At 40.4% G+C, this 26197-nt stretch overlaps 1 protein-coding gene across 2 annotated transcripts; it reads right to left on the bottom strand.

Moving 5' to 3' along the window:
- Positions 1-3550: 3550 nt before the first annotated feature.
- On the bottom strand, positions 3551-25703 carry atp6v1h (ATPase H+ transporting V1 subunit H). 2 transcript variants are annotated; one of them, XM_056420685.1, is made up of 14 exons: positions 25686-25703; positions 24727-24904; positions 23046-23145; positions 22391-22480; positions 21975-22088; positions 21036-21140; positions 19883-19936; positions 18832-18929; positions 17137-17329; positions 11159-11337; positions 10649-10774; positions 9656-9757; positions 8438-8551; positions 3551-3917 (listed from the first exon to the last, which is right to left on the bottom strand). In XM_056420685.1, the coding sequence occupies exons 2-14, from the start codon at positions 24831-24833 to the stop codon at positions 3854-3856; spliced, it is 1446 nt and encodes a 481-aa protein (XP_056276660.1). In that variant the 5' UTR covers positions 24834-24904; positions 25686-25703; the 3' UTR covers positions 3551-3853. The 2 variants fall into 2 exon arrangements, with proteins under 2 accessions (XP_056276660.1, XP_056276661.1); XM_056420686.1 differs by lacking the exon at positions 19883-19936.
- Between the last annotated feature and the right edge of the window lie 494 nt (positions 25704-26197).

Raw genomic sequence — 26197 nt, 5'->3', positions numbered from 1 at the left:
ATATTCAAAAATATATGAAATAACATTTGACATATTTTTGTTGTCAGTGTGCCGGACTCTTTTCTCCAATAATGTAATTGTTGAAAGTTTAAAACAATTGAATAGGTATAGACAGATGTAGGAGGTTGCTCATGTTCATAAATGATGACATAACATTATTCAATTAGCCTCTGAACTTTTATTTTAATAGAGGTAGAGCATCATTTGACACTTAGTGCCACTGATCACGCTGCGTTACTCGACCCATTGGTGTGATAATGTGCCGTGTGTGCATGTTTTAAGCTGGGCATGACTTTCCTTTGCGAAACTCAAAAAATATACTCGGTACTTGGAGCCGCACTGCGGTCCTCGACAAGCATCCGGGGGGCCAATCGAGAGGGGCCCTGTTGAGCACAAAGTAAGAACACTTCACAAAGTTATTTTATTGTAGTTATTGTGGAAGTATTTCTTTAATAACAAGCATTGATTTACCAACATTGCCATCACTCAGCATCCATTCCAGTGTTCGAATGGCCCACTTGACCCCCGTCTTATTGTTACACACACACACGTTCATTATTGTCGGGCACAGAGAGTCATAAATACCGTGGTTATTGTGATTCTCCTTAGATGCGGCTTCTGTCGACGCTCTTGTTTTGATCGTCACCATGGGAACGAACAGCCTCCGCACGGCCACACGTGCGCAGGGATTTGACCGATGGAGCGAAGGGCGGCTCTCTTTTCTCTCAGGGAGCGAATGTAACACAAAGAGTATATATATATATATATATATATATAAAAAATATATATATATATAAAATAAATATATATATATAAATATTAATAAATATATATATAAATAAATATAAATATATAAGATAGAAAACAATCCCAAACTCGGAGCCTGACTGTGCACACAAAGAGTCTACCTTGACCCCAGAACAACAAATGTGGGAAGCATACTAAAGATGGCTGTGTGGGGGGAGAAGCACCATCTGGTTCAGGGTCCAGCGTCCACTCAGTCGTCGCAGGTGAGCGTTTACAGGGACCACGAGGTGCCAGCCACTGTCAATAGTGTTCGTGGAGAGCTGGAGCCATGCCGTGAGCCTCTACATCAATATTGACTCTGCATACTTCTCAGACATCAAAAAGAACGAGAGCTGAATTGAACGCTCGCCAGCAGAGTTGAAGGACGGGCGCTCGCCACAACGGTCCAGGCGTTGATGTTGAACGGGGAGCTCTTCATCTCACGAGGTAAAGACGAGGCATTCAGGAGATTGCGGAGGCGTCTGTGGGAAAGTTGTTAAAGCGGTTTGTTTTTCAGTGTGACTTCCGGTTGTTATTCTCCCGATGGAGGTGAAGTGCAGCACTGAAGGCATCTGGAGGCAGGCCGCCCTCAGTGCTGCCAGCCCGGCACTCCGGCTGCCTCACCTCTGAGCAGCTGTTGTAAATACTAATGTCTCCAGAATAAAAATGTATGGCCAGTGCAGATCTTTGGAATTGGAACGTTTCCTCGATCGCCTGGACATATTGAACAGTTAGCGTGACGTTTTGGTTAATTATACGATGGAGCAAGGTATTTAATATCACTTTGATACGTTTATTTGTCATTTCATTGGCCAATCCTGGCTTTATTTTATCCAAATTGATTAATTATCCGATTAGAGGACGACTTGCTCTACCTGTGAGCCACCGCCGTTCCCAAGGCGTTGTTTGCACTGTCTTGTTATTATTCAGATATTCATTTGAGAGACAAAGTTAAATAAAGGATTTAGTCGGCACAAAAACCTCCGCCTTTGGAGCGGGATGACAGCCGTCACAGCACATTCAAACAGCTGCTGCTTTGCTTACAGGAAGAATCTGTTTCTACGTAAACGATCAGCTGATCGTGATGACTGGAGGGTGTGCCGAGTGGACTGAAAGAGAAACACCTTTTAGTCAATTAAAATTCTGGTGGGAGCACACAGCAACTCACAGCAGCATTATAAACCGAGCTCACCGCAACATATCGTCACAACTTTACAGAGACTGTCGATAGAAGCAGTGCATAATATTTAGAGGATTAAAGGTTTGGGCGTTTCTGAGTGACCGGTTGAGATCAAAGAGCTACTGCAAGATATAACTTTTCATAAATAATCGGTTCTGTGATCTGAAATGGTGAACAGGAGGCGTTTGCATGTCTTCCATACCTTCTCTACGTAAACAAACCCACATTTTGTTTTCAGTGAAACACCTTATATCTGCAGGAGACTGCGAGGTTGAAGGTCGCTGCATGCAGATGTCGGGCTGCAGCTGTCGATGATCTTTAGCATTTTAAAATGACATCAGAATATCCCAGAGCAACGCCTTCAAATGTCTCGTCCAAACCCCAAAGATATTCACTTTACAATTGTAAAAGACGAAAGAAACCTACAAATATTCACATTGTAGAAGTTGGAACCTTTAAAATATAAAGATATATACACGCACACATTTTTTTTCTTCAATTGATTCATTGATTTATCAACTGATCATTGCAGCTCTATGAAAGAATGCAATATAGGATGTTTATGAAAACAAACACATTCTTATGTTGAACCTGTACAATCTAATCCAATACTACCGCTCTGCCATAAAGACAATTGTATTTGGCCTATAATGTTCATTTCTATTATATTTACATAAACTACATGTGTTCACATATTTGAGTGCATTATGTTTAGAGGTGTGTCTAATATTGTGCCACCCTTGTGTAATAGGACACAAATAAATCCCTAAATATATTGAATTTAATTACACCAGTTTTCACTTACCAAATAAACATGTTAAAACATTTGAATGTCACCAAAAACTCAACATTATTAACTTCGTAAAGCAGAGCTGTTGTGTTGGACGGCATCAGACGGCCCAAGTGTACCTAATAATGTGACCACAAGGTGAATATTTACTTTAAAACTGCCAAAGTGAAGTAAAATGTGATGTGTACATATTTCTCTACCTTTTGACAAGCGATGCTGACCCCTACGACAGGCACACTTTGAAGGACGAACAGAAGGTTTCATCCAACTCGAGACTGCGGGCAGATGAGAGTAAACACGACACATTTGTCTACAAAACACTTAGAAAACTAGAATGGGCACTCGGTAGAGCGCATACCTTCGCATATCACAAGATTGGGCATTGAATTATGAACATTTTGGCATTAGTTGCATGACAATTGGACAAAAATGTATCGTGCTATGGTAAAAAAAAGATTTTGACCTTTCCATGACCTTGACCTTTGACCCGATTGATCCCAAAATCTAATCAACTGGTCCCCAGATAATAACCAATCATCCCACCAAATTTCATGCGATTCGGTTCAATATCTTTTGAATTTTGCGAATAACGCGCATACAAATAAATGGCGATCAAAACATAACCTTCCGCATTTTCAATGCAAAGGTAATAAATCTTGTTATTCACCTTCAGTCCTCACATGCACCGCTTCCTCTATTTGAGAGCCAATGGAATATGTTCCAATAAAAGCACTTAATAACCGCATCAAGGTAATCTCTTTGTTAATCAGCAGGTGCAATAATGCAGCACAGGATCACCATAGATACGCATCTTTATTTGGGTACATAGAATGTTTTACAGGTAAGACTTAAATAAGTTGCAGTTTTGTACATTATCACAGACGTAAAGTGCGAGACTTCGAATCGCCACATGGCTGAGAGGGCACGACACGCAGCACGACGGTCGAACCGAGAAACATCGAGGATCGCTCCGGGTGCAGGGGGAGAGAAGGGAAACACGGCGTTTGATTTTAAAGTCATTACACGCACACAAATCGCAAAGAACGAATGTACAGACGGGACACACACTCATCCACACAGTGAGACTCGGGAGCCGCTCAGCTGCGGGCGGCCACGGCCTGCTGCTGGTCGCCTGACTGCAGCTGTCGTCCCAGGAACTCCCTGTGGAAGACAGAGCAGAGCATCACACCTCGGACATCCAACACACACCTACTGCTGTAATGACGTCCACCTGGTGGCATTCAGAACACCTTTAAAAAAGGAAAGGTTGGACATTTTGGGAACAAAAATAATAGTTATTTTTCTGGGGGTTTTGAGCTAAAGTAAGGATTATTTTCATCATCCATTAATCGGTTATGTTCTTGGCTAATCGGTCCATAAAATAATGTCACAATGACGCTGAGGCCTGGAGCCCAGAACCCAAAGATGACATAGGAAAACGAAAAGCGGCAAATCCTTTCCTTCCTGTGGGACATCAGCTTTTTTGGAGGCGGATGTTTAACCTTATGGATTAAATTGTGGTCAATTTTAGTTTTCTTACTTTTAGTCGACGAGTCTAAGTTTAAAAATCAGAGAAATGAGTCTTCCCTCGTCAGACTATTTCTTGGCTGAGTGATTTTATTTGATGATTTTATATCTCACGGTGCAGACGATGCTTCAGATTAAATTAATGACGTATGACACCAGTGAGGGATCAGTGAGCTTCAGAGATCAGCTTCATATTAAACAGACGGACATGAAAGGGAAAACTGTTCCATCCAATTAATAATTGAATGGAAGAATTAAGGTTCCTTAATATCCTTTAATGTCATCATGTCTGTTTTAACAGACTCATTTTGAGACTGCGAGCTTCTGACCCACAGGTAAATGTAAACGTTGAAATACGCTGCCAGTCTTGTGGCCGGTGACACTTCTCCTGCAGCTTTCTTCTTGGCACTAACCTTTATGAGATACATGATCCGATATCCCGGCTCTCACCTCTCTGACAACCCAAATATCAAATCGTCTCTCACCAATCTACACATTAAAAACGCTGGCAGGCAAATACATTCAGATGATGAAAAATGTGTTCTTTAAATGATTAAATTCATCTCCACTGAAAGCTTTCACTCCTCCCGTTCCATCCAATTGTTCACCAGCTGGTGAACTGTGTTTCCAAAGGAAGCTCCAGCTTTTTCAGAGGAGAAATCTCACATTCAAATCTAGCCACGTGCATGAAGTGATGAGGAATGACCTTCAGCTGCACAGGGCAGCTAGAGGTCGACTAAGACAACCACCGCAGAGTTATTAAAAACACAATTGGAAGGCTGAGCCAGAGTTATGAAGGCTGGCTCGTCCTTCTGCAGCGAGGACACAAGTCCTGGAAATTAAATACGGCAAGATACGAGTTGTCCTTGTTGAAATAAGACTGAATAATATTCATCTTGGACCTTCAAATCACCATGAGATTCATCATCAGTCTTCAGAGGGAGAGACAATGATCACTTTTACAAGATGGCATCAGTTAATAACAGTCGACAACCGTCCATTATGAGGATCAGAGGAGTTCTTCTCAAGGTCAAAACATATTCACCATCAGCGCACTGTTGAAATAATCAGAGGGTTTCATCCTAAAGTTGCCTCATTGTAAGACACAATTACTTTCATGATTTCCTTTACCGTCCACATGGTTTTGTTGAACTCTAATGTTTGGTTTTTCCTCAGATCTTCAATACTGAGATTTTTCCATTTCAGCAAATACTTCATATTTTCATGCTATTTATTTGTGACGCGGTGTGAAGAAAGAGTCCTTTTTACGAATGTGAGAAAAGGAAAAGGCACAGTAGTGTCGTTATTTATCAGATTGTCATAAAAATTACCCGACTGCTGCCCCCCTCCCTCCGGTCCCATTTTTTGTTTCGAGCGCATTTTGTTCATTTATTAAAAGAAGCAGCCACAACTTAAATGTTAAAATAAGAAAAACAAAGAAAGCTACCCGAAGAATAAAGCACAGTAGAATGAGGACCTCAGGAAAGAGTAACCTTTTAAAAGGTCTCAGCAAAGAGTCTCCCACTGTCCTCCTCACTCCCTCTCGGGCTTTTTAATGAGGAACAAGTGAGCTTAAAAAGACATCTGGCCGTCCCCATTAGCCAGGCAAGTGAATGAAAAGACATCGAATAATATGAATGATTTCCATTAAAACCATGGACCTTAAACACTGTGGACCGATGGACTTACACCAGCAACAACAATTATATTCCATCACAACTAAAAAAATCCACAAACGCACAACTTTTAAAAGCAGAGTGAAAGGAAAAATGACAGATTAGAGTACTTTTCTAACACTCAAGTCACACATTCATCTGTGCTGTTGTCATGACAGCAGGGCTTTCAGGAAGCAGGGACCAGAAAATCTTCTCGTGGAAAACAGCAGCAAGGCGACCCACTCAAAGTGGCTGTGGGCATGGAGGGTTGCTTTAAAAACAGCTTCCATTTGTAGGTGAATCACACCTCAATATATAAATAAATGATATATATCTATATATATATAAAAAAATAGATATATATCTATATCAATGATATATATTTATATAGATGATAATAATAATAATCATATATTTTATATAGCGCTTCTCTAGACACTCGAAGTCGCTTTACAGTCCAGAGTCCAGTAGTCATACACACACACAGTCATACCGGTATATATGATATATGATATATATATATATATAAATAAAAACTACTTTGTCTCCACTATAAAGGGCATGCTGCACTTTTCACCAGGTTTCCCACTCAAGACTACAAGCCATTTGCAAGTTTAATTCCTGCATCAATTTATATGGAATGTTTAAATGCAGCACTCGGCTTTTTCCTCCATCCATTTATGCTGAATTTAATAACCACCTTTCTATTACAACGGGAGATTGGATTTCTGTGATTCGCAATGTGGCCAAATACTGTATATATTTTCTGAAGCAGGTTTTAGACTCATGAAGATATCTCGGGGTTTTAGGCAGACTTCACAAACATTCCCAATCATCCAATTAACCCTGCATTCGCTTTCTGTAACAGATATGATTTTTTGCCTATAATGGATATTTTTTTAAAGAGATCTATCTTACATTGGAAGTTGCAGTATTCAGGTGGGGAGAGGCGCCTTGCTTTCGATTGCAGGTCTGACAACGGGAATCTGCTTTTCGTTCTTCGCCCACTGAAAACCTTTTGTGCGACAGTGGATGAATACGCTTCGGACCACACTCCAGTGAACATTCAGTTTACACAGAACATTAAGGTCACTTGGATAGAAAAACAGCACTACACTATGATAATAAACACAATGCGTCCATCCACAGTTACTCCAGGAGTCGAGTGTGTTTTAGATAGTGGCAGCAAAACAAACACATTTTCACGTTCTCCAAGCACAGCAGAAAACACACAAAGATAATGGGCAGGTTGAGCCTTCGGGCTCTGAGGAAGTGGACCCCAAACATAACAACGCATATAGAGTTTGTGATGGTGCCGGTCAGAGACTAGAAAAGAGGGGTTTTAGATACCGATATCGAAATTTGACACCGAAACTGAAAAATACATTTATGTTTTCCTTTACAAAAACACATGAAATTCGTTAAATGTTGCCGTGAAAGAATTGAAGCGAAGAAAAAATTTAAACGAAGAAAGGATTGAAGCGAAGAAAAATTTTAAATGAAGAAAAAATTGAAGCGAAGAAAGAATTGAAGCAAAGAAAAAATCTAAACGAAGAAAAATTGAAGGGAAGAAAGAATTGAAGCGAAGAAAAAATCTAAACGAAGAAAAAATTGAAACAAAGAAAGAATTGAAGCGAAGAAAAAATTGAAGCGAAGAAAGAATTGAAGCGAAGAAAGAATTGAAGCGAAGAAAGAATTGAAACGAAGAAAAAATTGAAGCGAAGAAAGAATTGAAGCGAAGCTTACCGGCTGCTTGTTCTTGCCTCATTTTCACTGCACGGACATGAACATTTGTATCAATATTCTCACCTGACTCACGGACGAGCGGATTCCCCCCCCATCGCAAACACAGTGGCGATCTTTAAGCCGCAGCCACACTGACCACGCTCTGCACACTTCACAATAATCAAGATCGACAGCATACAAAGAACAAATAGATGCGTCTTCTATATCGTTCCATTTGCATTCTCAGTGAATAGGATTCAACACACAGTCAGTGTGACCTAACTGAAGCAATAAATACAGACTCTACCAGTTGAATACTGATGTAATAAACACATATTTAAAGTGTCTCAGGTCATCTTGAAAAGCCTCCATAGAATCCACCAACCTCACAGGGGATTTCATTTATTGAGCTTTAGTGGTTTATTTACAGGCTGTGTGGACGTGTGCAGGCGCAGCTTGAGTGGCATCTCTTTGAATCCGCTGCTGGCTTTGTTGGAGCAAATTACCGTTTTATCAATCTTATCAGTACACACAGTCCATTAACCTTGCATAATTACCAGCAGGTCTTCACCCAACTTCAACCTCAGCGGACGTCTAATCAGGCAAAATAAATGAAAAGTACCTGCGAGTGTGTGCGGGGCCTTGACTCGTTAGTATGCACATGTCGGAGTTGTTTTTGAATTTTTAGAAAGCCTGGTTCAGCTCAAACATTAAGGGCTCGCCAAAATAACATCTGAATGCATGACATCATTAAAGCTCCGAATGTGTCCGTACCAGTTGTGGACCATGAGCTTCTGCACAGCCAACAGGGCGTTGTAGCGGACGAGCTGGTCCTCGTGGTGCATGTGATTCATCACCAGCTGTTTTCCACCCAGCTGCTCAATCACCCTGAAATAGGAGGAATGAGAAAAAAACCTTTATCCACACAGACAACACGGACTATTTTCATGCTTGAGGTCATTCGGTGGTCCAGCGCCAGGTAATTGAATCCAGCCTCACTGAAATGTTCTATGTAACTCATGAAGGATCACTGGCCTTATGAAATTACATGGTGATTTGGAGAGGAAATAAAATAGGTATAATGCATGTTTTAACACAGTGAGTGGTGTGACCAGAGAACAGAAAAGTATGCTAAAGTCCAGAAACAACCGCACTGTTACTCATCTGTTGGTAAATGCAGTGGTTCTCAAACACCGCCGTGCCACAATTTGGAGGAAGAAAAATGTTCATGCCCTAAAGCCCCAAAACAATAGTCTATGCAGACATTTGATTGAAATAACTTTGTGTGAAATATTTGGCAATAAAGACTTTTACACTGCATTCATTTTTAAAACTATAACGTGCAACCTGTGCAAAACTAAATGAGTGCAGATATGCGTGTTAGTTGTATTCATATCTGCAATGAGCCTGCTGTTAAACGACGTAACGTAAACATGTACACAAAAGGTACAGGCATTTCAACATGTATTTATTAATGACTTAGTTGTATGTCTGTGTACTTTGAAATTGTGTAATATCTGAATTTCACAATAAAGGTCTTTCTGCGTTTCCTCCTGCCCCCCGCATGTAGTACCACTGCGCCCCACTAGAGGGGCGCCTCACAGTTTGAGAACCACTGCTATAGCGGGCTAAAATTATAAATGTTAAGGCTAATAGGATATGGGAGACAAGAAAAAAACATTATTGATCTGTCACACACACTGTAATGAGGATAACACACATTGATGATAAAGGTTTCAAGACAAGAGCTAGAAGCCTCAGAGTATTTAAGAAGATGAAAGTGAAGAACACCCTAAACTTCAGCTTCATCTGACAATCTCTCTCATCTCCTTGGTGCTTTGAGGAGATATCGGGAGCTTCGTGTGTGCAGACCAATCAATGTGTTCAGATAAACATATGTTCCTCTTTAAATGTGAGGATGCTATCACAACGGGGTGTAAATAATAAATGTAAGCTTTGATATTAATTGGTTTTCGCAGAAACATGCCGTACCGTTTTCCTCGTGGGTAATGCCGCACATACTCTCCAATATCGTGGGCTGCCACTGCAATGACTTGAGGGTCATCAGACACCTCCAAGAGCCTCGTCAAGATCCTATACAAGAAAGGGAGACAACATAGGAGGCCATTTAAATGGTGAGGTCACTCTGCATCAATAGGCAGATTAGATTTCTCAGATGCTGAATAAAGTAACCAGATTAGCTGAGATTTATTTCACTGAAAAAGAGTCGGATGCAGAAATGGACTGATCTCTCTGAACACCAATGTTAATGTTACTTCAATACTGAGAAACCCAAACTCTGAAATCACAATTAAAGAACATGAGGCTTCTGAATGAGTGAGACCTCTGGGTTCACAGTGAGACAAAGCATGGCTGAGAGTGGGCGGAAAGGAGCGACTATAGAAAGGGGGTCAATTAAGCTGATCTGGTGCATCCAATCACAGAGGTTGCATTAGAAAAAACAAGTGTAACCACGGCTACAGAGAAGAGACAATGAGACGGGGAGGTAAGGATGTTTACTGAATGCCAATAGCCCGAACAGTGTGTGACTAGAATATCAAAGTAGAGACACACATTGATGTTTTGTCATCTTTGGAACACGCACACACACAAAGAGGATGTGGGATGATCAGGCATGATGATGTCTGATGAAGATGTTAGAAGTACGACCTGAAATGACCACAAAACTGCGAGTGAACATATGTGACCATCTAATAGCTAAATTCAAGAATATATAAATATACATGTGTTTATATTTGGTAAACAGTATAACCTAATTTGTATATGCAACTTAGAGAGAAAAAAATTATGTTTTTTCGAATGAATTCATGCCTTTTCTTTTTTCGTTCTAAAACTGAAATTCCCAAAACATTCATACAACGATCGCCTCATGTTTGGTCCTGATGGTGCAGCGCTGCATCCTAATGGATGACGAAGCACTTTTTCTCGCCCTTGTGTCCCACGACAATAAATGCTTCATCTTACTTGAGGAGCTCGTAGTTCTTCTCGTTCAGGCGGACGGCGTTCTCACGCCAGAACTTCTCAGACTTGTGCACAGGACTCCACTCCAGGCGACCGGACTTGAGTTCAGAGCTGTACTCATCAAATGAGCTGTTGATGAGACAGAAACATTTGTCTTTCCTTCAGCATGTTAAAGTGTGTGTGTGTGTGTGTGTTGTTTTTCAACCCATGAAGAGCTGTGATGTGAGAGGTACAGCGACTGGTCGGGTGAAAACACTTCAGATCTCATCTATAGGTCACTTCCACATGGAAAGAATACAGCATTAAATATAAACAGAGACGTGTCTTGACTTTTTTTTTTTAAAGAATAGCTTCATAGAGATCTGCCAAATTCGTGTCCAGCACTACAATATCCTTTTCTTTTGTTTCAAGCTTTTCTTTATACAGAACGATTTTGCAATCTGCTCCCCTGAGCAGAACTGCTCCCGTCTTAAAATAACAGGTGTGTTGTCCATGAGGGAGTCGACCGGGTACCTGAGATCCTGCATGCTCTCTCCCAGCTTCTCCAGCAGGAACTTGATGTCCTCGCTGATGTCCTCGTCGTCGTACTTCTGCTGTTCGAGGTTCTCGAGTTGCTTCAGCACCTTGCACTGAATCATGGCCAGGGCGTACTCCTGGTGGGTCTCCCGCTCCGCTGACTTCTCCAGAAGATTCTGTCAAACAGAAAAACTCTGTGAGGAAGTGGCGTACATTTATTATTCTACACCTACTCACAGCCAGTGATAGAAGAAGAAAAAAACTAAAAACAAGTGCTAGTCGTCACCACTGCGAATCAATCAATGAGCAAAGGAGTACAGACACAAATCAGTGCTTCAACAATCAATTGATTTTTTAAACTTGAGCAACAGAAATAATCCACGTTATTCAATTATTTATATGATATATAAAGTATATGTTTGACTAAAAGATTTGGGGTAATGGGAATGATAATATCTGTGGACGTGCATCACTTTAACAAATTGTGTGCAACAGTTGACAAGGACAAAAAAGTCAAATACATTAAAACTACATTTATCAACAATAGAAATAGAAATTTTGGACATGGAAAAATTAGCCTTCACAGTCAGATCACAAGAAATGGAATTAAGATAGACTCCATAAAATAACACAACTTCAATCTAGCGCAAGATTAGCAATAAACAAGTCTCTCATACCGCCCTCCCTCCTCCTACACTTCACTTTGAATAACATTATTCAAAGTTGTGCATTTCTTAAAACCAGGATTCATTTCCAGGTGTAGGGAGTGAGGTGTGAAAGGGATGAATGCAGATCTGCACCGCGAGAAGAACACACCGTGATGTCAAAGTATCGTGAAAGCTTTTTTTAAAGTTGTGATAAAATATCTGGACAAAGAAGCCCAGTCTGCCTGAGTGGAGAAAATGTGTAATTTTAGGGTGACTCAAAAGAAAATTGGCTTCAGCAGAGACACAGAGAAGAGGAAACAACCTAATGTTGTCTTTCTTTTTGCAAAAACATCTCTAAAATGGAGCAAATAGGTTCAAATCACAGAAAATTATTTGAGCCTTTGAAGCCATTAAGCTAAAAAAAAAAATCTTCTTTCCTGCAGCACAATATGAATATAGTTTTCAACAAAACTTTTCCTTCCAGAGTTTAAGTTAAGGCAAACATTTCACAAACACAGCAGGGATGCCTCTGACGACGTGTTCGAGGACTCCCAGATGGTCCCGTTAATTTAAGTGACATTGCGAGTCCCATGTGGCGAGCAGAATCATTTAGGGAATTTGGGAAAACGGCGACAAAACAACGTGGAATATTTTTTGTGAAATCTGCATCATTATCAGGAGCGCTAAGAGAGAGAGAGCTCTCCTCACTCTACGTCAAACGCACCCGGAGCAAAGTCAGCTGAAAACCCTCGGGAACACCCACCGAACGTCGAGACGTTTTAGAGTCTCCCGTCACTGCCTGCCATGCTTTTTAATGAGCTGTAATATAGTCCAACCAAACTACTAACTTCTCTCACCAATTAAAAAACGGAGCCCGTTTCTTTTGCGGTCGCGTTCCCAGCGGCTTGACGTGACATCTCCGCTGTGTGATGAACGAGCTTTGGGGAAAATTCAAAAAGCGGGAACACGTGTGGTCTTTTGAGGGAAACCCAACGCGGTGCAGATATGCTCGAAAACTTTCAGTAAACAAACAGACACGTCGAAAAGTGCTCCATCAGGAACACAGACGCCCCTTTGGAGTGGTTACAATGACACCGGAATACTGATTGAAACCGTCTGACCGAGAAACACAAGCAACCTTAAATACCTTCTTTAAAGTCGGCTTTGGAAATCAGCTCGGACCTTCCTCTACGAGAGCATGAGCTCATGTTTCAATCATGTAATCAACGGCGTTTCACCACGCCATTGTGCTGGGAGCAAGGTCACTGAGGCCGTGACATGGAGCTAGAATGTCACTCAGGCTTTTCATTTAACCCTCCTGTTACCTTTAGGGTCAATTTGACCCCATTCAATGTTTAATGTCGGTGTTCTTTGGGGTCAATTTGAACCCAGGCTGTTTTTCACTGTGTCAAACGTATAAGAAATATCAACTTTTTTATATATTTAAAGGGCTATTTAGGTAGTCAACAAACAAACATAAAGTACCTCACACTTAAACTTGGAAAACAAGATTAATTCTAATAATTTCCTGGAGGTTTTAATTGCTGGGGTCAAATTGACCCCGAGGGTAAAATATGTTAGTAAATGTAAAGGTAACAGGAGGGTTAAACATTCACATTTCTTCAACACTGTAATTCGTTGACTCGACAGGACTGTTTTGTGTGATGTTCAATCGACGGTTTTAGTGCCGAAGTAATGATAACGTCACAGTTCTAGAGGCAGAGAAGAATCGCCTCACGGTAGCTACTTCACCTTGTCTTGTTGTGTGGGGGCCAGAATCAAAAAGGAGTAAGCTCTAATTAAATTATATTGCATCCCAGCGAGCATTGCCAGTCAAATCAGTCCAAGCTGAAGGAGATGCAAAAGGATTGGACTAAGACGATAAACACAAATGTGTGTTTTCAGGACTCTAGACTGCGACCAAAACGGGATCAGTTTAGTGAGTGTGCGAGTTAACATTTCTCGTTGTCACATTCTTGCGTGTGCACGATTATCATCGCCATTGGGGTCACGGGGAGGGTCGAGCTTGTGATAACCCCGTGCTCGCAGAAATGCTCCCTCCCTCCCGATGATGCGGCTGTTCCGCTCGCCCTCTGACACTAATTAAACACCGGAAACGTGTACAGATCGGTACCCAGTGCGCGACGCGTGTGTATGGAGGAAAACGCAACTAAACGGTCCATTTATCTGTTACCGGGTTCCAAAAATGAAGCAGCCTCCAGCCGAAGTCTTTGAATTGGAAAATGGAGAGAGAGAGCGAGAAGAGGAGGCTGGTGGGGAGTGAGAGACAAGAGGTTCTGACTCACTGATGAGGAAAGTGCAGCATGGAGCGGCCGACTGAGCCACTGACATCGTTTAATAGCAGTACTTAGATATTTCACTTTTAAAAAAGCACTAATAACACATATATTTTAAAAAAGTACATGTCCTGTATTCAAAAGCTTACTTAATGAAATTGTGGGTAAATATATAATCTAGAAAATGTACTTCAAGTGTAAATGGAAAAGTACTCACTACGAAGCTAAATGGGCTCTTTGGTTGTCCCATTATTATATTCTATAATATTAGATTATTAGTATTGATGCATTGACATGTAAGACACATTTTACTGCCATCGTTGGCTGCAATATAGATCATTGGATTTATTTTATACCGTTGGGTGGTTTGATACAACAATGCATTGTATTACATGTACACATAAATAGATGTAGTGAAATAAAAGTCCCATAGTTCCCACTGAAATGTAGCAGAAGGTTGCATCAACGTTTCCTTTTTTTTTTTTAAAGCAACAATACTTCAGTAAATGTACCAAGTTGTTGCACTAATAATCAACAAAATGCTGTGCAAAAAAAAAGGGTCCAAATCATGTTCTGGACGGATGAACTGGGAAAATTGGAAAAGCTAATCCAACACCCTGGTTTGTAGCACACACTTCACATCAGGTGTTGGAGGTATAGATTTGTGTCTGAGGGTTTGTCGATCCGATCTCATCAGAAATGGAACCAGGAGTCATTTTCTGTCCAGAGATAAAAAAAACAAAGAGGAAGCTGTTGCAGCGCCTCTCCCTTTCCACAGTTAGGTGCGACGGTACTAGGAAGGGACGGGAAACTCAATCAGTGAGACGGTGCATGTTGGGTTTCTCGTGTGCGTTCATGAAATTTCATTTGCTAGCTCGAGACAAAACTCATCTGGTAAATTGATCGGATTTCAAGTGTCGTACATAACGGGGCAAAGCGACCAGCATCCAAAGATGTCCACACCATCGGCTTCTCCTTGCCATACGCGGTTGGGTTCTCCATCCGGGTGGCGTAAACGTTGGGCAAATCCTGTCCAAGGGTCCACCCACTGAGTGAGCGTGTCCGGGTTGACCAATCAGGAAAAAGGGGCGGATTGTTTTAGACAAGTCTATTCAGACAGAAAATATAAGCATAATGTTTTCTGAACACTAATGCATCTGAACATCTTCTAAAATACATATGATCATGATCATTTCTATATTCTTCCAGAACACGACGTTGAAGACCTTGAAGTTGTCACATTGATGTTCAATGTAATTCCCAGATGTTCCCAGACCTGCGTTGGTGGCCCGTCAGACTCACTCGGTTCCTCTACTATAAAAGCACCACAGCGTGTGAATAAATGAGGCCTCTGCCGTTAATTTAATTTGTCAGGGTAGAATATGGGGGATGCATAACCTGGCACAAACACGAACCAACAGACCAAGTCCAGAAAGCAGCTCTTAAATAGTACATTAGATATTCAATGGCTGTATTGAGCAATCAGGGCAGGTAGATGAAAGGACAGCATCATCATAAATTGTATTTATGTATATTTTATAGGCTTTGATGTTTTATAGGTTGCCTCATCTGCTGCATAAGAGTTGTCACTTCAGTTTGACATTGTTGAGATGGCGAATACAGCCCAATTTAAATGCAAATGCTGGCTGCATTGGAGAATGCACACAGAATCTCCTCTATCATTCTAAAAGTGATTGGATGAAGTTATGACCTGCAAACTCTTGCAAGCAAACATTTGACTACGCCAAGTTTAGCACAAAACTAAAAAGTACTGTAAGACACTTTGTATCTTAACTTTTATGACAACCCTTCATGTGAAAGATATTTCCATCAGTTGCCTTTTTCTGGCAAATGTGCACCTGGAAAACATGTGTACTGGAAAGCGTGGTGTGTTACCGTTGACTTAGCGTCTGCATAATTGCATATTTTACAGGGTTCATATGGTGATTCCAATCATGTTTAATGCTCATTCTTCAGTTTGATACCTTAGGGGTGTCAAACTCATTTCCACCGTGGACCACATCAGCATCATGGCCACCCTCTTAAAGGGCCGGTTATAACTGAAACACTGTATGAACAACTCAAACATAGTGTTAAATAACTTTCTTTGCATTTGATTTACACTACCGTTCAAAAGTTTGGGATCACCCAGACAATTTCGTGTCTTCCATGAAAAATCGCACTTCTATTTATCAAATGAATATAAAATATAGTCAAGACATTGACAAGGTTAGAAATAATGATTAATATTTGAAATATTAATTTTGTTCTACAAACTTCAAGCTCAAAGGAAGGCCAGTTGTATAGCTTATATCACCAGCATAACTGTTTTCAGCTGTGCTAGCATAATTGCACAAGGGTTTTCAAATCAGACATTAGTCTTCTAAGGCGATTAGCAAACACAATGTACCATTAGAACACTGGAGTGATAGTTGATGGAAATGGGCCTCTATACACCTATGGATATATTTCATTAGAAACCAGACGTTTCCACCTAGAATAGTCATTTACCACATTAACAATGTATAGAGTGTATTTCTGATTAATTTAATGTTATCTTTATAGAAAAAACAGTGCTTTTCTTTGAAAAATAAAGTCATTTCTATGTGATCCCAAACCTTTGAACGGTAGTGTATATTTTTCGAGTTTAGAAATATTGTACATAAGAAATGTTCTAACATTATAACAGAAATCCATTTAATTTGAAACCTTCAAAATAAAAGCTCAGAATATTTTTCTTCAATTTCTTTAAGAAAAGGTGATGATGCGTCTTTCAAGCCGTCAGGGGCCACATAAAATTACGTGGTGGGCCGAATTTGGCCCGCGGGCCTTGTGTTTGACACCTGTGCCGTAGAAGATGCAATAGTAATGCAGCTAATGTAAATTTCACCTAATGTGTTGATGTGGTAAAATGAGATACATCTTGCAGCCACCTTAGCCAAAACATGAGATCGACATTCAGGCAGTGTGGGCATTTCCAGTGAAAAGCGACATTTTAGAAATACTCCCGAGTGAAAGATTCTCCACGTACCCTGAGGGCAGCGAGGATGATGCGAGTGACCTTTTCCTTGACAGACTCCTGGAGGATGTCAGACAGGGCTGGCACTACGTTGTAGCGTCTCAACTGCTCACAGAGCTGAGGACTGAAGGCCAGGAGCCAAACACAGAAGACCATCTGGTACTGGAGCTGGAAGCCACACTTGTTGCTCAGAACTGCCGTGATGCTGAAACAGAAAGCCCAATATTAAATCAATAAAACGAAGGAGAAAAAAAAGCTATAGTTGCTGGGAAAATAACCCTGACTCCATCTACCATACGTTTACCAATAGGTTGGCTTTCACAGCTGTGTGCCTGCAAGACGCTCATCCGTTATCTTTCATGATTGCGGAGAATAACGGAAGAGTAGCTAAAAATACAGAGTACTAATGACGACAGCTACCCAACCAGTCATGCGTCTGAGAAAAAGCTGGTAAGTGCAGAGATGTGGCACTCATCATTGTCCAAAATCAAATCACAATAAAGCCGTACAGCTGGTTTTACAATGCTGTATCAACAAACAGACAGGTGAAAAGACGGTGGGATTTATTAACAATTTGTACGGTGAACAACTGGTAGTGTTGAGTCTTTTGCACCCTTCTATAAAACTCACTACAACCTGCTCCCCTAACAAATGTAGATGCACAATGTACTGCATCCATGGCACAAGCGAGTATGTGGTATGAACCTATCGACAGGGTTCATACACATGTTGACCAAAGGATTTACGGGACTTTTAAATGACCTTTCCATGACTTTACACCAAATTTCCATGACCAAACATGTGAAATCTTATACATGACATGAGTATACCTTAAATGACACAAATGAATGAGAGACAATATTATGATTAAAATAATACATATTTAGTCTTTTAATCAAACTGTGTAAATAAACATATGAATATAAAAAATGTCCATGACTTTTCCAAAACTTTTGAGATTACATTTTTTTCAAGGACTTTTCCAGGCCTGGAAATAACCATTTTAAAATCCCATGACTCTTCCAGATTTTCCATGACTGTAGGAACCCTCTTTCGATTAACAGCTCAGATTTCCTTTGAGCTGTGCTTAAGTTCAGCTTGGGTGGAATACAAATATTTCTAGTTGTAGGTACGTGTTTTATCTACATCAACAATGTGACAAATATCCATAAATCTGAACGGAACTGTGGCCTTTGGAGATTTAATAGACCGGGCTTTGTGTTGGGAAGCTTAAGGGTCACATGTGTCACACTCCAAAGCCGAATGGCTCTCTTACAAAAGGTTTAATTTGCTTCCACCAGGATGGACATTTACCTCTTTGGAACTGGCACTAACAGGTCCATGAGTTCTGTTATTCCGGCAGTAATTGGCTTTTAAAAGAAAATGTAACCTGTCCTGTTACTCGCTATGGCTCTACAAGGGGGGGGTCCTCTAGTTTTTGGCTTCTTCTTCTTGCCACTTTCTCAAGAAATGAGTTTGGGGATAATGACAAAAGTGGTGTGAATGTTAACCTCTGTCCTATTTGTGTATTTATTATGTTTTGGGCTCATTGCTGTACTTCATTCTAAATTGCTGTCTGTAAGAAAAGTCCCCGCGCCCCTATAATTTCCGACTGTCATCTTTTTACCACCTTAAAAAAAAAAGAACAAAAACCTTTCTCGACGTTGTATCTCTGAAGGATCCCACTTTTAAAGCGCTATCACTCACCAGTTGACACCATCAGCCTCCACCCAGGAAAACCTGTACTCATTCACCCTCAGCATCAGCTGAAGGCACCCAGCCACACACTGGACGTACTGGGAGCTCTGCAAAGAACAGAAGCAAACGTTTACTCAAACAGAAGCACGAGCCTCAGCTGTGTAATCAGGAAAACAAATGCATGTTAGAAGGTCAAGTACAATTAGTGCAGTTGTTGACAAGCAGAGACAGCACACAGAAGAAGGCCAGTCCAAAACTTGCATTACCGCCACCGAACAAACCCGAGGCATTGCACATGCGGTCTATCGTATTAAACATCAACACATGCTAGATCACAGACCCAATAGTACAATACACAGCAAGAGCAGGGAAAAGTGCCCCATCACACCTGAGCAGAACAATATAAATTTGAGATTAGAGTGGCGGAAGCTGATAGGAGGAAATAGATCACATTAATCTGTTAATCAACAGGGGATGAAAGAAAAGCAAAGAAGTCCGGCAAGAAGAACATACAGCGGTGAAGACGGAAGAGTGAAGGATACCTGGCTGAAAATGCAGGAGAAAAGATGACGTTCAATTGTTAGATGTCAATAGATTTCTGAGCACGCTTCTCAGAATGACAGCGCGATGCTTGAGAAGATGAGTGCTTTTAAATGGTAGGGTGCTGCTGCTGTGCAAATGCTATTCCAATGTCCCCTTGTTATCCTAATGTAGAGGGAAAAGCTGTTTGTCATGCACTTTCAGCATTGAGGAGAAGTGGCTTTCATGCATGCAACTCCTACAGGTAAAACCAATCAGTGGCAGCAAACACCATGCTGTCTAAATGGAGAATCCCTCTAAATGTGCTGTGACAGTCTCAGGACTCCAGAAGTCTGCAATTATTCATGAAAAACTGGAATGCAAGAAGAGGGTGGGAGAGATTGAGAGTGTAACGAAAGGAGGTGAAAGTCCAGTGACACCTGAAAGATGCCAGATTGCAGAAGCCCTGCCATGTTTTTTTATTTTTTTATTTTTTTTGAAGCACCAAGATTGAGCGAGAACGCACTTCACTCATACTCACTTCACTGGGGGAAATAGTTCCTGCTCCTGTTTCTTGACCTGTACCATGTAGGTTCTAATGAGAGATAAACAAGACAAACAGGTGCAAAATGTTTCACAATCCATCGCTTTACGCTACGTTACAGGGGCACTGGACGACACAGTATGAGCTCTTACGCATCACCACAAGGGACATTTAGTGAGAGTGGATGATGCTGGCTGTTGAAGAAAAAAATGAAATAATAAAACATCATTTCAAGAAGCGGTTATAGTTTAAGGACATATTTTGCAAATACACATGCTTATAACAAAAGAGAGAAGGAAAAAAAACATGTCTTTTTTTGTTGTTGGAAAAGCCGACTGAAGCGAAGAACACCTACGGATATTTGAGAAATCGTGGTGTGCGATGCAGAAGCACAAAGGAAACTGTGAATCAATATTCAGGCGTTTTATCAGCCCACTCGTTGGTGCACACAGCTGCCACGGCAAAGGCAGTCCCTGCAGTGCAGCTTTCAGCAGACTGTCTCAAGGTCTGACAGGCCTGCTCGGTCTCAATGCGAATAAATTCATTAAATTCATTAAAACCAGGTTTTCACCGTGAGCCCTGAAATATAATTAAGGGAACCACTAATTTGAATGTTTTGATAGAATATGTAACTCTTTGGAAGAAAAGTGAATAAATTAAACTTTATAGAAAAAGAAGAAACCAATGTCTCTTGAAACTTGACAGCTAAGAAATGAGTAACCCATAACATGACAAATGTCATTCATTCAGTCATTTTCAAAACTGAATTATACACCAACTGTACACGGACACATAATTTGATTCATGCTGCCAAGAGAGTAGATCACAGTGAATTAGACCTTTCAAACAGCACAATGACCCTTAAGAACTGGTCATTGTCAAATGAGCATTAACTCAAATGCAATATTTATCTTGAAAACGATTGACTTTGAAAAAGTCAGAAAATAAAATAAAATGTTAGAGTTAAAAAAAAAAGCACTGTAAAATTACAAAATGTGTCTCAGTCACATGGCAACATTGACATCTCTGATCCAAATGCAGTTTGACGTCTTGAAATCAATGACAAATGCCACTGAAACCACCTCACTATTCTATTTATAAAGGCTTCATATCACAAGATACTTTAGCAACACCGTGCACATGTTCATACCTGGGAGCTAAGTTGGCTTTTGATCCAGTTGAAGTAGTAGCTCAGATCACTTCCCTCCATCAGATCGCGGCCCCAAGCAGCCAGCTTAGCAATGATCCTCGCCGCCTAATAAAAGGGAGGAGGACATATTACATTAATATTGTTGTGAAAATATAAATACGGTAAATTGTATTTTCACACAACAATAATGAAACAAATACATGTTGCCGTCTTGTTTTCGTATTAAGAGCTCAAAACTCAATATCGGCCAACATTGTATTTTATTTCTTTGCTCTGCTCCACTCTCAAAATCAGAGGCTTGAAATACTGTTAGATTCAGGTGTATACCTGGGTGTCAGGTGGAAGCAATGTGAGGCTGAAGATGGAAACAAAAGTTGACAATTCTGTCTGATAGCAGGCAAGCATACCGCATTAGATATTTCATTTAAATTCCAGGTAGAGGGAGACATAAAGAGAAATAGCATAGGATGAAGGATGGCCACAAATCCTTCAATCTAAATTACACTTGCCAGAAGAGGATGTGTTGAAATATCGAGGCTGGATTAAATTAAAGTGCTGTGTTTCAGACTTGGGGTCACATTATGCCCACCTGCTGGGTGCCATCTGGCTGATTTTCATAATTAAGCTGTGGGTGCTCTATCACAGTACTCAGTTTTTTTTCATTAGGTGGTCAATGGTGGCCGGGAGAAATCATTAAATGAATTGCCTGTTTTCAAGGGAAAGGGAGAAGGTTGCTTTGTGAGGAATTAGCGATGCCTTCCTTTGATTAGAAGAAGTCACATCTGTGAACAAAATAATGTCTGTGGAACCCACCATCTTGTCTGTGAACATAGGATTTCTGATATTCTATATTATTCGAGTGTAATGTTGCAGGGGCAGCTTGCTTTGTGATATGACTCTGAAACCACTTGCATGTAGTATTAAAAACTCGTCACTAACCATGTGGACAGTGAAAAGGTCCTGACGGTTCAGCATTGGAAGGAAGTAGGACCAGGCGGTGTTCTTCGTCTTTTTGGCATAGTCGAAGAAGAGGCTGACCCGCTGATGGTTCTCCTGAGACACAGATACATTGAGATTGTAGATACGCTATTACAGATTGTTAAAATGTATGTTGTGAACAACTGAAGCAACCAATTGACTGTATGCAATGCAATCATTCTGTCCATTTTCTTTTATATCAATGTGAAAACAAAAAAATATTGTGGAATTGATTAAAACATGTCATGATGTAAAATGAGGGTTGACAGAGTGAGTGTGATATGTTCATCATTAAAAGGTGCAATCACTCATAGGGATATCACAATACCAGAAATGTATGAATTTGCCAAAAAACATCAGCGGGTCTGTCTGTGTACCTGCAGAGTGTCATCAATCAGAGTCAGGATGTACTGGACTGTTTGCTCCTTGGAAATGTGGGCCATCAGGCTCAAGAAGGTCTTTGCACACTAAGAAAACACAAACATAAATACAAAGTCAGAAAGCCACAGCAGCACCCATACACCTATTCACTCTACGCTTTTATTCTACCAACAGTCAAGAGAAGAATTCTGTCCATTTACATGTTTACATTACAACAATAGCACAGTGGCAGAATACTGCAATAATCTGCATTGGGGCGGGTATGTTACAGGTAGAAATTAAAGAATTAATCAAGAAGTTTGATGTCAAGTTGTTTGAAAATCAAAGACACTGCAGGTGGAGGTGGTTCAAAGTATTTTGAGGAAGAACTGTACAACTCTGAAACGTTGACAGGAGAGCAACACATATTGTCGTGTCTCAATACTTACATGGTAAATAAGCACAATGCCTAAGGGTAAACACTTATTCCACTTGGTATTAACATTTAAATACACAAACGCGCCAGCTCCGAGTCCAAAAGAAAATATTATTGAAGACGCCTGTGTTGTTGTGTTTAAATGCTGCCGTTGCATTTTTAACTTCTGCTTTATGTTTTTGGTTGTGAACAAAAGTTTAGGTTGAAACCAACTGTAAAGAAATCTAAAGTCATACCTGATGTCCTTCATTGGTAAGAATGACCTTTTTCTCCTCAGAGTTGGCCACCTCAAATTTCTTGATGAATTCACAGTCCTCTGCTGAGATCATCTGACTCCTGCAAGATAAATCCATTAAGCCACTGCCATTTTAGCACAATACTACTACAATATGCATTTAGGTATACTACTGTACATTCTTAACTTTGAACAACAAGGCCAACAGTTGGTTGACCGAAAAAAAGATAGTTACCTATTCTCATTCATTTTAAATCATAAGGAATTCAAAACATGTCCTTTACCATTGGAGCAAGATATGAAATGTACATGTATACGAATGACCCTCTCACTGGAGGAGTTTAGCTTGTCACTACGATGCTACTTCTTATTGTAAGAGCAGCTTCAACAACAATGACAATGAACCTGTAAACACCACATGTTATAGTTACCAAAAACACAATATGGATAGTCCATAGAGAAAGACAGTTCAAGCTAAACATGCAAGTACATCCAAACTAAATAAAACAATGAATCAAGTCATTAGATTATTTCTCGAAATAATAATGTGAGTCACAAGTCCGATCTGCATTGTAAACGAGGAAGTAGTATCCAAGACAGTGAATCACAACACAGGAACTAGCTCAGAGCTGCTTTAACCCTTGTGTTGCCTGAGGGTCATTTTGACCCGATTCAATGTTTCACCCTCCTGTTACCTTTATATTTACAAACATATTTTACCCTTTGGGTTCAATTTGACGCCAGCAATTAAAACCTCCAGAAAATTATTAGAATTAATATTGTTTTCCAAGTTTAAGTGTGAGGCACTTTATGTTTGTTTGTTGACTACCGAAAGAACACCGACATTAAACATTGAATGGGGTCAATTTAATCCTAAAGCGACACGAGGGTGTAATATTGATTCGGGTCAAATTGACCCTAAGGCAACACAAGGGTTAAGTTAGACATAATGAGCTTGGTCTGCCAATATTACACCGATGTATTCAAAAAGATTGATGCAAGCTTAACTTTTCCAAGAACAGTTTGTTGACTTAAAAGATGTGACTTTATATGTTAAATATGCGTATCATTCATTATATTACAAGTACATATCCTGAAGCAGAAGAGGAATATAAGTAAATGAGGTGGACGCAATACTTGACCACATCTTTTAATTTAAACGAGTCAACATATTCAAGTACAACATCACCACCACGACCTCAATAGGAAACATTGTGACTGTCACCCCCAGGACTACCACCTCTTCTTCCACCTTCCTCTCTCCTCCTTCTTCCCGCTCCTTCCTCTTCCTCCTCCTCCCTCTTCCTCCCACTCCTCCTCCCTCCTCCTCCTTCTTCTTCCCTCCTCCACACACGTCACTTTAACATGCACTTTAACTAAAACACACCACTTGAAGCACACACCCAAACACTCTCACATTATTTGTTGTCTTTCCGTCGCGTTGATTGTTGTTTGTTTGTCATGTCCAAATGTTGCACCTTCCACCAAAAAAAATTCCTCGTTTGTTTGTGAAAACATTCTTTGGCAATAAACCTGTTTCTGATTCTGATTCTGATTCTGATAATGTATGCATGTTCTTGAAGTTTATTGAATGGAACAGCGGTTTGTGTTGAATTGCATCTGGACAGGTGTACCTCATCAGGTGTTTATTCACATGATGGACTGTTGCAATGTGTACTCACTGCAGGTAGGACTGCCAGTTGACCTGATTGGCCCGCACCTCAGCTGCCTTTGCAGCAATGATGTTGGTGGGAACTGCAGCGTCCACCGCCCCGCGGATATCCATCATGAAGTCGATATATCAACAACAGTATATATATATATATATATATATGTGTGTGGAGGAAAATCCAACTCTACCTGGATGGAATCACCAGAAAAAAAAGACATCAGCACAGTCACTCACTATCAGTGGCAATGTTACTGCTGGCCTGGTTGTTTGTGGAAGCTGTAAATTAGATTATGCACATTAACCCTTTATAGTCAAAAAATACGACACCGGATGTTGATCATCACAGATGGTATAACAGTAAACTAGTTTGGTTAGCTAGCTGTCTGTTTGCTTAGTTAGCTGTCTGTTACACAGCTGGAACTCAGGAGTAAAGCTATTACACAGGAATATTTGAGCTAACATAATATGCCATTTAAACCGTGAAAATGTCGACGTATATCCGAAATGTTAACCGTATTATTATTTTACCTTCAACGTTCAGCTGGCGTCAATTGAGGTTAGCTAGCGAGCTAACAAGCTGTCATTCAGCCCAGCAGCTGAAGCTAACCCGCCCCCGTTAGTTTAGGTCAGAGACAACTAGCTAGTGGGCCTTTCCGACATGAAACAACGCAGTGCGTATCCTGTGACATTAAACTACAGTACGGTCCAGAGCCTAAATGCAACGCATACATTTAAAATGGCCCAATTGTGACGTGAATTAAGACGCATAGGTAACGCAGCAACGCCATTGCTAACCTAAGCTAGCTGCGCTAACATCCATTCTGCCACCGTGTGAAACTATGACAACTGTTTCCTAGGTAACGCCATGAACACGTGCACTCGTATTATCCCACGCATCTAATGAATGGGATTTATTTCGTATTTTTCTGATGCCTAATAACGGAGAAACGTCGAGGTTGAGTTACTCACCCGTTGCGTTGTGCGAACAGCTGACTGACTACAACAGCGCGTCACGCTCCATCATGTGACAGTCACATGCGCCTCTGGGCCGGAGGGCAGGAGTGGAGTTAACTAGGTTTTAACGTTTAATTAAGATTAGAAATAAGTGACAACTGCAAGCCGATGGAAACAGTTCCCTGAATTATAAACAGCAATATATGCATTACCGACAAACCGTAGAAGATATAAATATCGATCAATTTTCTTTTTGAAAAGCATCACACGGATATCAATCGTGTGTCAAATACATGTAGTCGTGCAGTAAAAAGTACAACATCTGCCTCTGAAGTGCAGGATAGAAATATATAGTAGCAGAAAATGAATAGTAAGAAACATTTTTATTTAAATACTTTCCACCACTGCATATAGAGATGCATTGTATGGGTGTTTTTATGAAGATTGTTTGAATAGTATGGTCAGTTTGTCTTTAAGGATTATACTACTACTACTACTACTAATAATAATAATAATAATAATAATAA

The sequence above is a fragment of the Pseudoliparis swirei genome, chromosome 8, assembly GCF_029220125.1.
Source record: "Pseudoliparis swirei isolate HS2019 ecotype Mariana Trench chromosome 8, NWPU_hadal_v1, whole genome shotgun sequence".
Lineage (NCBI taxonomy): Eukaryota > Metazoa > Chordata > Actinopteri > Perciformes > Liparidae > Pseudoliparis > Pseudoliparis swirei.
The sequence above is the reverse complement of the archived record's forward strand: the minus strand, read 5'-3'. Positions and strand labels throughout refer to the sequence as shown.